The sequence below is a fragment of the Mchenga conophoros genome, linkage group LG14, assembly GCF_057382185.1.
Source record: "Mchenga conophoros isolate Kocher_MC1m ecotype Shallow Benthic linkage group LG14, M_conophoros_male_GT1.1, whole genome shotgun sequence".
Classification (NCBI taxonomy): domain Eukaryota; kingdom Metazoa; phylum Chordata; class Actinopteri; order Cichliformes; family Cichlidae; genus Mchenga; species Mchenga conophoros.
Window position 1 is genome coordinate 24,851,529 of NC_140539.1, and position 12,442 is coordinate 24,863,970.

Below are 12,442 nucleotides of genomic sequence, written 5' to 3' on the forward strand. Positions count from 1 at the left end.
TGTTGCCGTGACGCGAATGAAGGATGTGCCCCCCTTTGGACCACCCATCCCCAGCGGCGTCACCTTCCGGGACCCAGAGACCTTTCGTAACTTCCTTCTCGCCAAAGTCATCAACGCAGAAAACGCAGCACACAAGTCTGAGAAGTTCCACACCATGGCGACGCGAACACGGCAGGAGTACCTGCGCGACCTGGCCGAGAACTATGTCAGCAGCACGCCGCTGGATTCAGCCGGCAAATTAAACAACCTCATCTCCCTCGCATCTAAGAAACGGGAGCGCACGAAGGCGAGAGAGGGAGCGGAGCTGGGTGCTGCCGGGGCGGTCGCCTGGAGAGTCCAGGCCCAGGACTTTAGCGGAGGAGGGGGAGCAGAACTCCCCTGTGCCTTGGGTGTGTCGGCTGAATACATCGTCCTCATAGACTGCTCCACCAAAGAGGTGGTGTTCAACTGTTTCTGTGCAGACGTGATCGGCTGGACGCCGGAGCGGCTGGCACTGAAGATCTTCTACGGCAGAGGAGACCACATTGCAGTTCGAGTGCCAGAGGGAGGTGCACAGGACATCAGGGAGATGGTGCAGAGGTTAAAGGTGAGACCTTGGAGCAAAGACTTGATCTTGGGATTTGGGGTCATGCAGGCTGTGCTGTAAGCAGATCTTGTAGAAAGACTACAGTGCAAACACAGTTGTGTCATGTCTTGTTTACTTCCTTGTTCTCCAGCCTGTAGTTTTCTTTACATCCTTTGGTGTGTGTGTTGTTTTTTTTATTGCTTTGTTGCTTTCTCACCAACTCTTAGAGTAAAATAACATGAAACTTTCCTCATCTGTTTGGATTTGTGCCCCTGTATGTCTAGTGCAAACAAGACATACTGCTTGCACAAAATTATTCTTTAGAGCTTCCTGTAGTCAGAAATGTTTCATGTGGTTATTGAAGTTTATTAGACCAAATCAGTGCAACACCTTCATTCTTTTATACTCCTTTAAGCTCAGGGGATTTCCACAGTGGATGTTGGTTTTCATTCCACTGAAAAACTAAATTCAAAGGCAAGTCATTGTGTCAACATTCACACTGTATTCTGTGTTTTGTTTTTTTTTTGCTTTATGTTTTTGTGGTTGTCTTCCTTTTTCAATGAAGCTATGCCACTGTCTGCACTGGCTCATCTGAGGCCTTTCAAATTGTGATAATCTCTGAAAAAAGTGATGAATTAAACGCTGGGAAGAGGAGATTTCCTGGACTCGATCAAGCTTTGAGTTAATCCAGCAGAAAATGAAATATTTAAAAATGAGTTAATCTTACTAAAAGCACCAAATACATGCAGAGTTGAGACTGAAAAGTTGACCCAGTGCTGGGTAAGAAGTCATCATCACCTGGTTGTTACTTTGCTATGATGATCTTTAGTTTGTTAGTCCATATATATAACAAGCTAATACTGTAAATCTGATAGGATTTTTTTTCCTTCTGTTTGTGTAGTTGTTGACAGTGGGATGTGAAACTGTGGATATGACACTAAGGAGAAATGGACTGGGACAGCTGGGCTTCCACGTTCGCTTGGATGGCACCGTAGCTGAGGTACCGTCAGATGACCAGATCTAATTTTGAAGCACTCTGAAGATTCTTGGCCGCGCATAAATGCTCTGCTTTTGTTTTGTTTTTCATCCAGGTGGAGGAGTACGGCTTCGCCTGGCAGGCAGGCCTGAGGCAGGGTAGCCGGTTAGTGGAGATCTGTAAGGTGGCTGCAGTGACGCTGACGCACGAGCAGATGATTGACCTGTTGAGGACATCGGTGACAGTCAAAGTTATCATCATTCCTCCATACGAAGAAGGCGGGCCTCGTAGGTGCGTGGCAGTCTGCGTGTGGTTTCCTTTGAATCCTTTCGAGCTTCATTTGTAAACAGCTGTCATGAATGCAGATGTTTGGACAGTGGGTTACAGCACAGGAGCGCGCTCAGTGTAAGTGGGCAGAAGTGGAAGGACAAGAGCGAGCTAGAAGAGAGCGCAGGACACTCATTACTCCAACACACAAAAGCCTGGCAGAGATAGTGGCCAGACTCCAATGTTCTGATGATTCTGTGTGGGAGTGTGTGAAAAGAGGAAGCGAGCAAACAGAGAGAAAGAAAGATGCGTGGCTGAAAAGGAAGCGGGCGAAATGAGGCACACAGACAAAAAGAAAGAAGCATTTGTTTAACGTGAATTAGCTACAATCCGCCTTCCTTTCTTCTTCATATCTGCTCATCTCTGCTATTGTGTCACTTCCTCTCCTCCACATCATTTATATCTTTTCCCTGCCGTCGCCCTTTTCCATCCTTTCATCCACACACGAGGCCTTGATTGAGACAGAATAACGAGACCTTATGAGACGCTGATGTGGTGTTACTGAGGTGAAAAAATAACCGTGTGTGTGTGCGCGCACACTTGTGACCGAGAACCAGAGCTCCTAAATACAGTAATTGTGTCAGGCTGTGTGATCGCACAGTGGTTAGATTTCTTTAATGCTGGAGGCAGTTTAATTACGCCAACTTAAATCCCTTTGACACACACACATGCACAAACACACACATGGTACTGTGGCATTGGAGCAACTGATAATTAGAGTCTTGTATTTCATTCTTCCTCTCTCTCCCCATCCGACTCATTTGCTGTTGTGTGCCAGGCAAGCAGATTGCATGAGATTAAAGCCTGGAATCTGCAGGAGAAAAAAGGTCCACAAAAAATATAAATAAATAAATAAATAAAGGAGTGGAAGTGATTAATTAAAAATGCACGCCCTGTGCGAATGAAAAGGACAGGAAAAGAGGGAGGGAGGGAGAGAGTGAAAGAGAGAGAGAGAGAGGGAGGCAGGGTTGAGTGTTATGAGCAGGAGAGGCAGAGAAGCGCTGGGTGAGGAGGACGTGTCTCAACACCGCCGAGAGTTAGAGCAGTGGGTGGAAGAGAAAAAGAGAGAGAGAGACCAAAGTTGGAAGGGCTTTTTCTTTGCCGTTCTTTCTCGGCTCTGAACGTGCAAGATGGACAGATACGACGGGGAGAAGGTGTGACTTCTGGCACTGTGTATTTGACTGTGTGCGTGCACGAGTGCGTGCGTGCGTGCACGAGCTCCAGCTGTGTCACATCAGCCAGCGTGATGGGAGGAACACTGAATGCCGGCAGATTGAGGCTCTGCTCTCTCTAAGGTTTGTGCTCTCTTCCTGCGTTTGTGTTAGCCCGCGCTGCTGTTATGTAACCGTATTGATACTGATTGGATTTGACTCATTCCGTTGTTGATGAAAATATCCCGACCACATGTGCATCGACTTGTGTGTCTTTTGGTTTAATGCACATGTCATTTGAAATCAGCTGGTGGTGTTTTTGAGGACGTCTGTGTTGTGTTTGTGTTTTACCGTGGACGTGGCTGCAGCGTGTTTTCACTGTGGATTAGTCAGCTGATTATTTTCAAGGTTAAATGAACAATCACACTGTATAAAAGAAACATGTATCCCCTGCACAGTTTCCCAAAGCACACGATGACATCTTGAAATGTTTTGTCCAAGCAGCACTTTGAGGAGCCTCACAGATATTCTGCTAACATGTGTGCTAAAAACAAACATTTGATTCATCGTTGAAGCCAATTTTAAGCAAAAATATGTTTGGGGAAACTATAATGGACTTCTTTGTTCTGACTTTATTTTTGTTCTGCTGCTTACAGGAACTTTTGGTGCCCCCAAAGACTTTATAACCACCCCCAAAACAAAAATGCACTCCCCCCTCTGATGCTGTGGTGAATTTATCATTGGGGTCTAATTTATCCAAGCATAACAGACACTTTTATTCATCCATTAAACGTAAATAACTGAAAATTAATAGACTTACGTCAGACAAGGTAACAGCATTATTGCCTTAATACGCCACATGCGTATTGTTTAATAATGAAAGTTTATACTACACACACTCTGTCCTCATGGCCTTTATCCCACTCTGCCTCACTTTAAATCCTCACCCTCACAGCATTTTCCTGCTCATTTCCTCCTCTCTTCATTAGTCTCATGTTAAATGCCATCCAGTATGCATATTTGATGCCTCCTTCCCTCCCTCAGTGAGGCTTTGTGAATGGAGTAATGATGATGATGTGTAAAAGACATGTGCTGGGCTACTTACATGCTGTTTTTATTTATTTAGTCAGAGGGAGCTGAAAGAGTGAATATCTGTGTGATCTTTGGTTTAAAAACAGATTCATAATTATTTGATGCGTGATTGTACAACCAAGGCAACCTTGCGTGCCTTTACTAAACATATCTGCTGTGTCTACCAAGACTCTGATTCAGGAGCTGTTTGATGAGATTGGATATTTCTCTCTCACACACATATACACAGACACACACACTTGACCTCAGTCTCGCAGTAGGAGAGATGGAGTCCTGATGTGCCAATAATCGGTTTACTTTGCTCTCTTTCTCCCTCCATTGGCGTCAGGGGAGCTCATTAGTGAGCTCTGTTACATGTCTGCAGTGTGTTTGAGCATCCACAAAGTAAGTTATGAGACGACAATAATGTGGAGCATTTGGGGGAGATTTATTGAGCAGTTTCCACGCACTGAACTCGGTACAGAAACCGCTGTTCTGGTTCAGCTACAGTTCAGGGCTGCTGCATTTACTGACCCGTGCTGAGGATCAAAAACTACACATGAAGGCTGTGTAAAGGAGATAACCTTGGAGTTTTGGAGGGAAACAGCAGCATTTTAAGTGTCATGCTTTTAATTCTCTTGTAGTGGATGTGGTGTCTCTGTACCGTTATAAACTGTCCTCCTCTGTCTCTGTAGGGGCTGCACCGAGGAGTACGAGATGAAGACCATGGAGCAGAAACCAGAACCTGAGCCTCTAGCAGCAGGATACCGACCCTCTCCTCGCCAGACCTGGCGATGGGAGAACTCACCTGTTCCTCAAGTGCTCCACCCCACTAGCATGCAGCGCTGGGCCCCCATCGGCCCCCCACCTCCTCCACTAGTACGCTCACACAAGCCCCTGATGCCAGTTCCCTACAGAGAGCCTCAGCACCTCAGCTCCAAGAGGTGAGCCTCACTTCTACACATGTGCTGCTGCCCCACTTGCACCAAGTCTTTATTTATCACTCCATTAAAATTCAGATTTTAAGGGGAAAAAAGCAAGTATAAAAAGTGTTTAAAGCCTGCAGTGTGTAGAAATGTAGAAAAGGGACAACAGCAGCTGCTTTGACTTTTTTTTCCTCATTGTACTCTTCACCTGAAAAGCTCAGTGAGTGGCCAAAGTCTTTGTTCTAGGCTAGATGTTCTAAAGCCTCATACAGACCTTGGAGGAGGTGCAGGAGTCAAATTTCCTTTAAGTAATGAATGCGAAAAGGTTGTTATGGATGTCTTTGTCCAGTGATGACAAAATCTTGTCACCTACTTCAGCTTTAACTGCGTATTGTATGAAGTTAGTGAATCCAGTCAGCATTCTTCAGCATACTATGAGGATATTTGTTCATTAAGACTTAAAGCAATAATTAATGATGGGTGTAAAAGTGTGATATGCATTGCAGTGAGCCATCTTCACAAAGGCTTCCTGTAGTAGATAGTATCCTCGTCCAAACTCCTCAATCCTCGTCGCATTTTCAGTTTTACATCACGGAGCTGTCATCATCTTACACAGTTAATTATAGAGATGAGGAGAAAACTGCTGCAGCTGTACAGGTGGCTGTAGATGAAATGTTTTATTGCATTTTAACTAAACAGTTGTTCTGCAGCTCCTTGTCTTAGTTTGTTTATGTTGTCTGATGAAAGATTTGATGTTAAATCACTGAATGAATGTTTGAGGAAAAGTGATGTCAGCTGGATGACATCATGGATAAACCGAACATGAACTGTGACTGCTCCAAGAAAACCTGCTTAGTCCTGTCATCAGGATGTTTTCGTCATACAAAAACCATAAATATGATGGAACTCCTGTGCACGGCTCCTGAAATCCTTCTATATAACATTTCACATCAGGGTTTTCCGAGGCAGATATGTGTGAAGTAACAAAAGCCCTCAGGCTAACTCGTGTGATTACTGCACCGTATAAGCCTGCCAGACGGTCGTAAACTTGTATTGATAGTAAACCACCTAAAAAGTGGAAACAATAAAGTCTTTGTGTGGTTTTATTCCACTTAAAGAAGTTTTTTCCCCAAAAACTGTCAATACTAGTTTTTTAAACTTGAGTTGGTTCCAGGTGTTTGTCTAAAACAACACATTTTAAGCTGTTTTCATTGTGTTTTCAGTCTGTTTTGCTCTTTTGAGTGACACACAGACACACTAGTCCTCAGTTATTTTAAATCTCTCTTATTTGTGTTATGTATCAATCACCTCTCTGTAGTACGCTTGTTTCTCTCGATTACCCACCGTCCTTTGTGTATTTCAGGCCGGTCAGCTACCCAGAGAACCACTACAGCCTGTCTCCTGCAGGAGGCGACAGGCCCTACAGAAACCCCTCAGCCAGCTTCTCCTCTCCTCCCTCCGGCCTGGTCAGTCTCACCACGATGGGACCACCTGGAATCTCACCGGGCCCCTTTGTGCGCTACAAACCTTCACCCGACAGGTGTGTGTGGGTGTGTGGTGTTTTACTCTGCAAGCTCTCCACTGTCACTCGTTTGATCTTGATCAAACATGTCTGGTTTTACTCGTAAATGCTTTGTGTGCTGAAGGTGGAATATATTGGTTCAAATCGCAGGCTGAATAGCGCGGCACGACCAGGTCTGCAGTTAGACGTGTATGAACACACAGTCTCCCAGAGGAAGGATCTGTTGTGTGGGTGGCTCTTCCTCACACTGTGGAGGTTGATAACATCTCACCCAACCAGAAAAACTTGTTTTATTCAACCGCCACAGGGATGCAAAGCAGAAGCTGGAAATGTTCTCTGTTAGTCAGAAACGTTATATTTTTACAGCTGGGGAGTTTTATTCCAGAGTGTGTCCTTTCTGTCGTGATGTCTGAGTAGCTGTACATCTTATTTTATTTGAAAAAGGGTTTTGACCTTCCACCAATTATAACATCAGGACTGATTAAAAGAGCAGAGCAACACAAAATGCAATTTTTGTCAGAAACAGCAGGAGGATTCACAGACTTCTGTTTAGTAAGGTAGAACAGACTCGTCACCTTAAACATATGCAGCTCCAGGGACCGGGAAAATCCCTGCGAATGTGTTCACTAATGTTTCTCCTGTGGTTCATATAGATTTGGAACAGGACAGCGCCCCCTGCTGCCGTATGATCCTCACCTCGGTGTGGACCTCCTCTCCAGTGGAGAATCTTCGTCAGGCTTTACCAGTCAGGAGAGTACCATGGAGCGCAGCAAAACAGGTACAGCACCACCTTCAGAAGTAAATGTTGAACTCACTTGTATGTGTCTACTCTTATGTAACATATAATGTAAAATCTCATAAGGAGCAAAAAATGAGTTTTTTATTGGTTTGGTTTTTAAAAACAGTTAAACATCACCCTACATATTTTCATTGCTGACGTCTAAACAGAGACTTGTAAAAGTCTCACATTATTGTTTAAATGTCCTAAAAAATAGGTCTCTATCTGCTGATAAACAAGCCTTTCTGAAGCCCTAAGTAGTATGTTATTCTATCAGATTTCCCAAACATCCAATCATATGGTTGATATGCTGATAGTGCTTTTAACTCCTGCTGTCAATAGTAGTCGTATAAGATATCTATTAGCTGACCCCTGAGCAATGCGATCTTGGACTCTTTTGCAAGATTTTGGCGAAATATCTTCTTGAGGGCATCAGAGACATTATTATGTGTCTGAATTTGGACAAATCCAGAGTATGTGCAAATGAGTCCTAGCTTGTGTACCACATTATAACTTTCAGTTATAATTTATTTATTCAGTTCCATGAATTTTAACTTGTTGCTGAATGTGCTTCACTGCATATTTCCGGTGGTATTTCTGTGCGTACTTCAGCATCCCATTTCCTTTTTGTATGTAATGTAGTGGGGTTTTTTTTACTTTACAGTTTTTACAGAATTTCTCACTTCCATTTATTCTATAGATATGTACTCTTCTTATGTGTTGTTTTCATGCTGCTTTAAAGAGTGCAGTTGTTGCTCAGACTAGAGGCTGCTGAGTGTGGTTTTGGTGTGTGGGGGGAGGTCAGTGTTTAAATGTGCTATAAGTATTTAATCCTCTTTGACAGCCGTGGACGTTCAGTGTGATTTGTTATAATCCTGAGAGTGTCTGTCTATGTGTGTGTTTGGATGCAGAGCCTCTCTGGCATGTCCCAGCGTCTCGAGGACCAGGTGGTGGAGGGGGGCAGAGGAGAATGCCCAGACAGGATGTCCCGGGGAAAGACTCTCCAAACAGACACTCGAAGGTCAGACTCAACATCAACACTGCGTCTCTCTTCTTTCCACCTTTCGCCTTTTCGCTGAGCTCCTCTGACTCTGTGTCCTCCGCAGGGTGAGACTCAGTACTCCAGCCACTCCAGCAGCAACACCCTGTCCAGTAACGCCTCGAGCAGCCACAGCGACGAGCGCTGGTTCGACGGAGGCGCACCTGGAGAGCGAGGAGGCGTGGGTTGCCTCGGTGAGCCGGCCGATCCTGACCCCGACCTCCTTAACAAGGGCGGATCCAACGATAGCGGCATCGACGCCTCGACCCACTACGGAAACGGTCGCCACAGTAACATGTCCAACAGCCAGTCCCACAAGGCCATGCACAGCTCTGCGACCTACAGTGGCATCCCGGAGCTGTCGGTGGGAAGGAGCGGCGGCAGCGGGGGGGAGGCTAAGAGACGAGAGTCTTCGCCCATTATACCAGCTGCGGCCAATCAGAACAAAGGGTACAGGACGAGGACGTTCCCTCCTCCTGGCTCCAGCGCTGATAAAATGGATGCTTTCAAGCCCAGGTAAGTGACAAACTCCTGATGAGATGCATCGCCTGCTGATCCTTTTCCTGTAAGAATGCCAGGCCCCATGGACAGTGAATAGATAAGATAAGATAACCTTTATTAGTCCCACACGTGGGAAATTTGTTTTGTCACAGAATAGAGTGAATGTTACAGTTTTAGGCTCAGATTCATGTGCTTATTAATCACTTTAGAGTGTTTTTATCAGTCTTTAGTTTATGTAGCATCATCACATGACTGAAAATGTTCAATACTAAACTAAATGTAGAGAAAAAGTAGGATTATGGCCGTCTAATCCTTGTCAAACATAAAGATCATCATGTGATCTCTTGCTCTCGTGGTTTTATAACTGTCAGGGCTGTGATATAAATCCACGCAGGGATTCAGCACACAAACCTCCACCCGCTTCGGTCACTCCGTGCTGGATTAAAGCAATCTGTGCTGAAACTCTGAGTCCCAGCAGCTCTTGTTCTGTACTCTGTGCATGCGATGTGTCACATGATGATCGAGACACGTAACCCCAAGTCCTAAAAAGCCAGAACATTGTTTAAGATGTGGATAAAAAAAGAATTCAATGATTTGGAAAGCTCATAAACCCATACTATATTCACATTAGAGCGTAGAAAACATCTGATATTTAAACTGACACATTTTACTATTTCATAAAAAAAATCACCCCTGTCTGAGCACAGGATGTGTTTCAGTTCAATTGATGCAGTCAAAATAAAAATGATTTTTAAATGTTTGTCCTCATTCAAACAACAAACATGTTTCCTGTCTGTTTTCTGTAACCTTCAGGGCCTACACACCGCAGGGTTACAAAACTCCAGTGGAGAAACCACGGCCTGTCCGAGCCTCTACCGCAACGCCCACTTCAGCTAAGCTAAGCTCCACCCCTCTGTCCAGCTCCGCCCCCAAGTCATCATATGGCAAGAGCACACCAAGCGGTTGGCATGCAGAAGACTCCAACCCCTCTCCTTCAAACTCGACTACAGCATCGAGCTCCGACAGCAGCAACAGCAAGAAGTAAGAGCGACAGCCTCAGCGGATCTGCTCTGATGCTTGGTTCTTCTTCCGGGATAGAAATTATTTTTAGGCACCTCCTTTTATACCAAAATAATCATATAAATGACCTCGTACTCATAAATGTGTGATTAACAGTGCAAATTATGTTTTAAAATTTCATATTTTTAAAGCGCTGATCAATGAAATTGAAGGCATTTGGCTTTTTGTGTCTTTATCCGTGGAGTCAAACTTGGGCCCGCACAGTGGCCATGAACTTTGTAACATCTGCCTCGTTTTCACTTTGTTACTTAAAATCACATCCACAAAACAAAGTGATCGGAACAACTTTCCAAGTCCGTATATCCATCCACCCGGGGAGCGCGTGATCGCTCCTAAACAAAGTGAAATCCTTCAACACGTGTTTGTTTTTACTCGAAACCATCCAAAGAGTTCTGACTCTCCTGTGAGTGGCAGTGGACCAACAAACACTGGAGGATACTGTAGGCAGAATAAAGTGGAACATAGTTTCTTACCGTGGAAAGAGGCAGGAAGCAGTGTTCAATAAAGGAAGACTGTATGTTTGTGTTTTGTTCTCATATCTTGTGTCTCCAGGCAGGTGGACACAAATTCAAAGAACGTGTTTGGACAACCTCGTCTGCGAGCGTCACTGAGGGACCTGCGCTCGCCACGACGGACGTACAAGAGCAGCATCGAGGACGACCTGAAGAAACTGATCATCATGGACAACCCGGGGGAGACGCCGCAGAGAGACCCTGTGAGCATTGTGCTGGTGGATGATATCCGTTTTCCTCTCATGAGCACACAGCTCTGACCTCTGACCTTTCTCCCTGCAGTCTCCCAGACGCCCCCTGCAGCGCACCTTTTCCGACGAGTCGCTGTGCAGCGGACGCAGGGACGCCGGCTTCGCCAGCTCTGAGAACCAGACGACTCCCAGCGACGTGCTGTTCACCTGCACGCTGCCCACACGCAAACACGCCGGCTCCTCCAACCACATGCAGAGCAAGAAGGGTGAGTGCCTCGATTCTCCTCCCAGTGACTTGCAGCGACTAAAGCAAACCTGCTGTGATTGTGTTCAGATCATTAATCATGACTCTGCTGCCCCTCAGTGCCGCTCTCTGCATCCGAGCTCTCTCTGACCGAAGTGAGAGACAAGCTCCCCCCTCTGAGGAGGCTCGACCCCGGCATGATGCCCCTCCCTGACACAGCCAGCGGACTCGAGTGGTCCAGCCTGGTCAACGCTGCTAAGGCGTACGAAGGTGAGGGTGGATATTTCAGTATTAAATGTAACATAACCTGATTTGTGAGTGATGAGGTAACCACCATCTCTACAAGAGTCTCCCGGAAATATCGACCCCGACCTCACCCGTGCTGAGGATGGAGTCATGTCAGATCTTTGAACATTCGTCTGGCTGTTAGGAACCCTGAGCAGTCTACGTCCTCTCAGTGCTGATGTGTTTGTAGCAGCACAGCTTTCTATGTTAACTGTTATGTTTTCTGCTTTTCTTTACATGCAAAGCTGAAGTAGTGCTTTACTTAAAAAAAACAACAAAAAACTTCCTTATCACTCGCTAAGCTACTGCTAACTTCACTCCACTAAACCCCATAAACCCTGTTTTTTTCACAGATGTTTAACTTTATTGTAACATCTGGCAGAGCAGCCACACCGATCGTTTTATTGGACCTGGAAAAAATTTTGGACTGTTAATCATTCAGTGGAGCCTCGGTGCTTAGACTCGTATATAAATTTTTTTTTTTTTTTTGCACCCAGAGGATCGTTTTATGTGGCTGCTGGGATTTGGTTGCTTTTTACCTTCTTTTACCACTTTTTTTTTCCCAGGAAAGGTTTTTAGAGCACTCCTTTTCTTTTTGGGGATGTGCTTTACGTGGAAAAGGCTTTTTAAAAGCACGATCATGTGTTTATTTTGCAGCACAAAGAGCGGGTTCCCTGTTCTCGCTGACTGACCCGCAGCTCGGAGGTCCAGACACGAGACCGGCCGCTAGTCCAGTCCAGTTTCAGACTCCTCAGACGCCACGGACCACGCCCACACTCAGCAGGTAGGTCAGCCCCTCGGTTACAGAGATCCAGAACAACATGTTGTAAAGAAGCAGAGAGCGCCTGTAAATATTCAGGTTTTCATAAGTCACTACTGCCACCTGGTGGTAGTTTATCAGCATCTTCTTTTCAGCGTTTTCACCAGAATTAAAAGTTTGTTAACTCTGTGGCACCAGAGAGGCTGTTTGTCCTGCCAGTGAGCAGCACACTTTTATAAAAAAAAAAAAAAAAAAAAAGGTTTTTACTGAAGATGACGAGCTTTCGGATCCTCATAATAAAACCAGTAAAACCTGTCTGTTTACCTGCGGCGTGCACATCACAGCGGTGTTTTGTGTGTGTAATCACTGGATCCACGGTAACGAATGCCAGGTGTGTTTGTGTGTGTTACAGCGATGAGGTGCCCAACGATCTGTCCGGTCGGCTCTACCACCTGGAAGTGATGCTGAAGCAGCTGAACAATGACCTGGAGAAAGTGAGAGCCTTTTGTTTTTC

General features: G+C 45.3%; 1 protein-coding gene across 3 annotated transcripts in view; it reads left to right on the forward strand.

Annotated features, from left to right (window-relative positions):
* Nucleotides 1-12,442, forward strand: part of sipa1l3 (signal-induced proliferation-associated 1 like 3) — an 88,710-nt gene that overhangs the window by 73,331 nt on the left and 2,937 nt on the right. For all 3 annotated transcript variants that reach the window (XM_085243557.1, XM_085243556.1, XM_085243558.1), the window contains 14 exons: nt 1-586; nt 1,467-1,565; nt 1,657-1,832; nt 4,786-5,034; nt 6,380-6,556; nt 7,192-7,316; nt 8,228-8,337; nt 8,423-8,871; nt 9,670-9,897; nt 10,489-10,651; nt 10,731-10,905; nt 11,004-11,153; nt 11,826-11,952; nt 12,341-12,422. In XM_085243557.1, coding sequence (XP_085099683.1) covers nt 1-586; nt 1,467-1,565; nt 1,657-1,832; nt 4,786-5,034; nt 6,380-6,556; nt 7,192-7,316; nt 8,228-8,337; nt 8,423-8,871; nt 9,670-9,897; nt 10,489-10,651; nt 10,731-10,905; nt 11,004-11,153; nt 11,826-11,952; nt 12,341-12,422 — 2,896 coding nt within the window. The remainder of the gene's footprint in view (nt 587-1,466; nt 1,566-1,656; nt 1,833-4,785; nt 5,035-6,379; nt 6,557-7,191; nt 7,317-8,227; nt 8,338-8,422; nt 8,872-9,669; nt 9,898-10,488; nt 10,652-10,730; nt 10,906-11,003; nt 11,154-11,825; nt 11,953-12,340; nt 12,423-12,442) is intronic.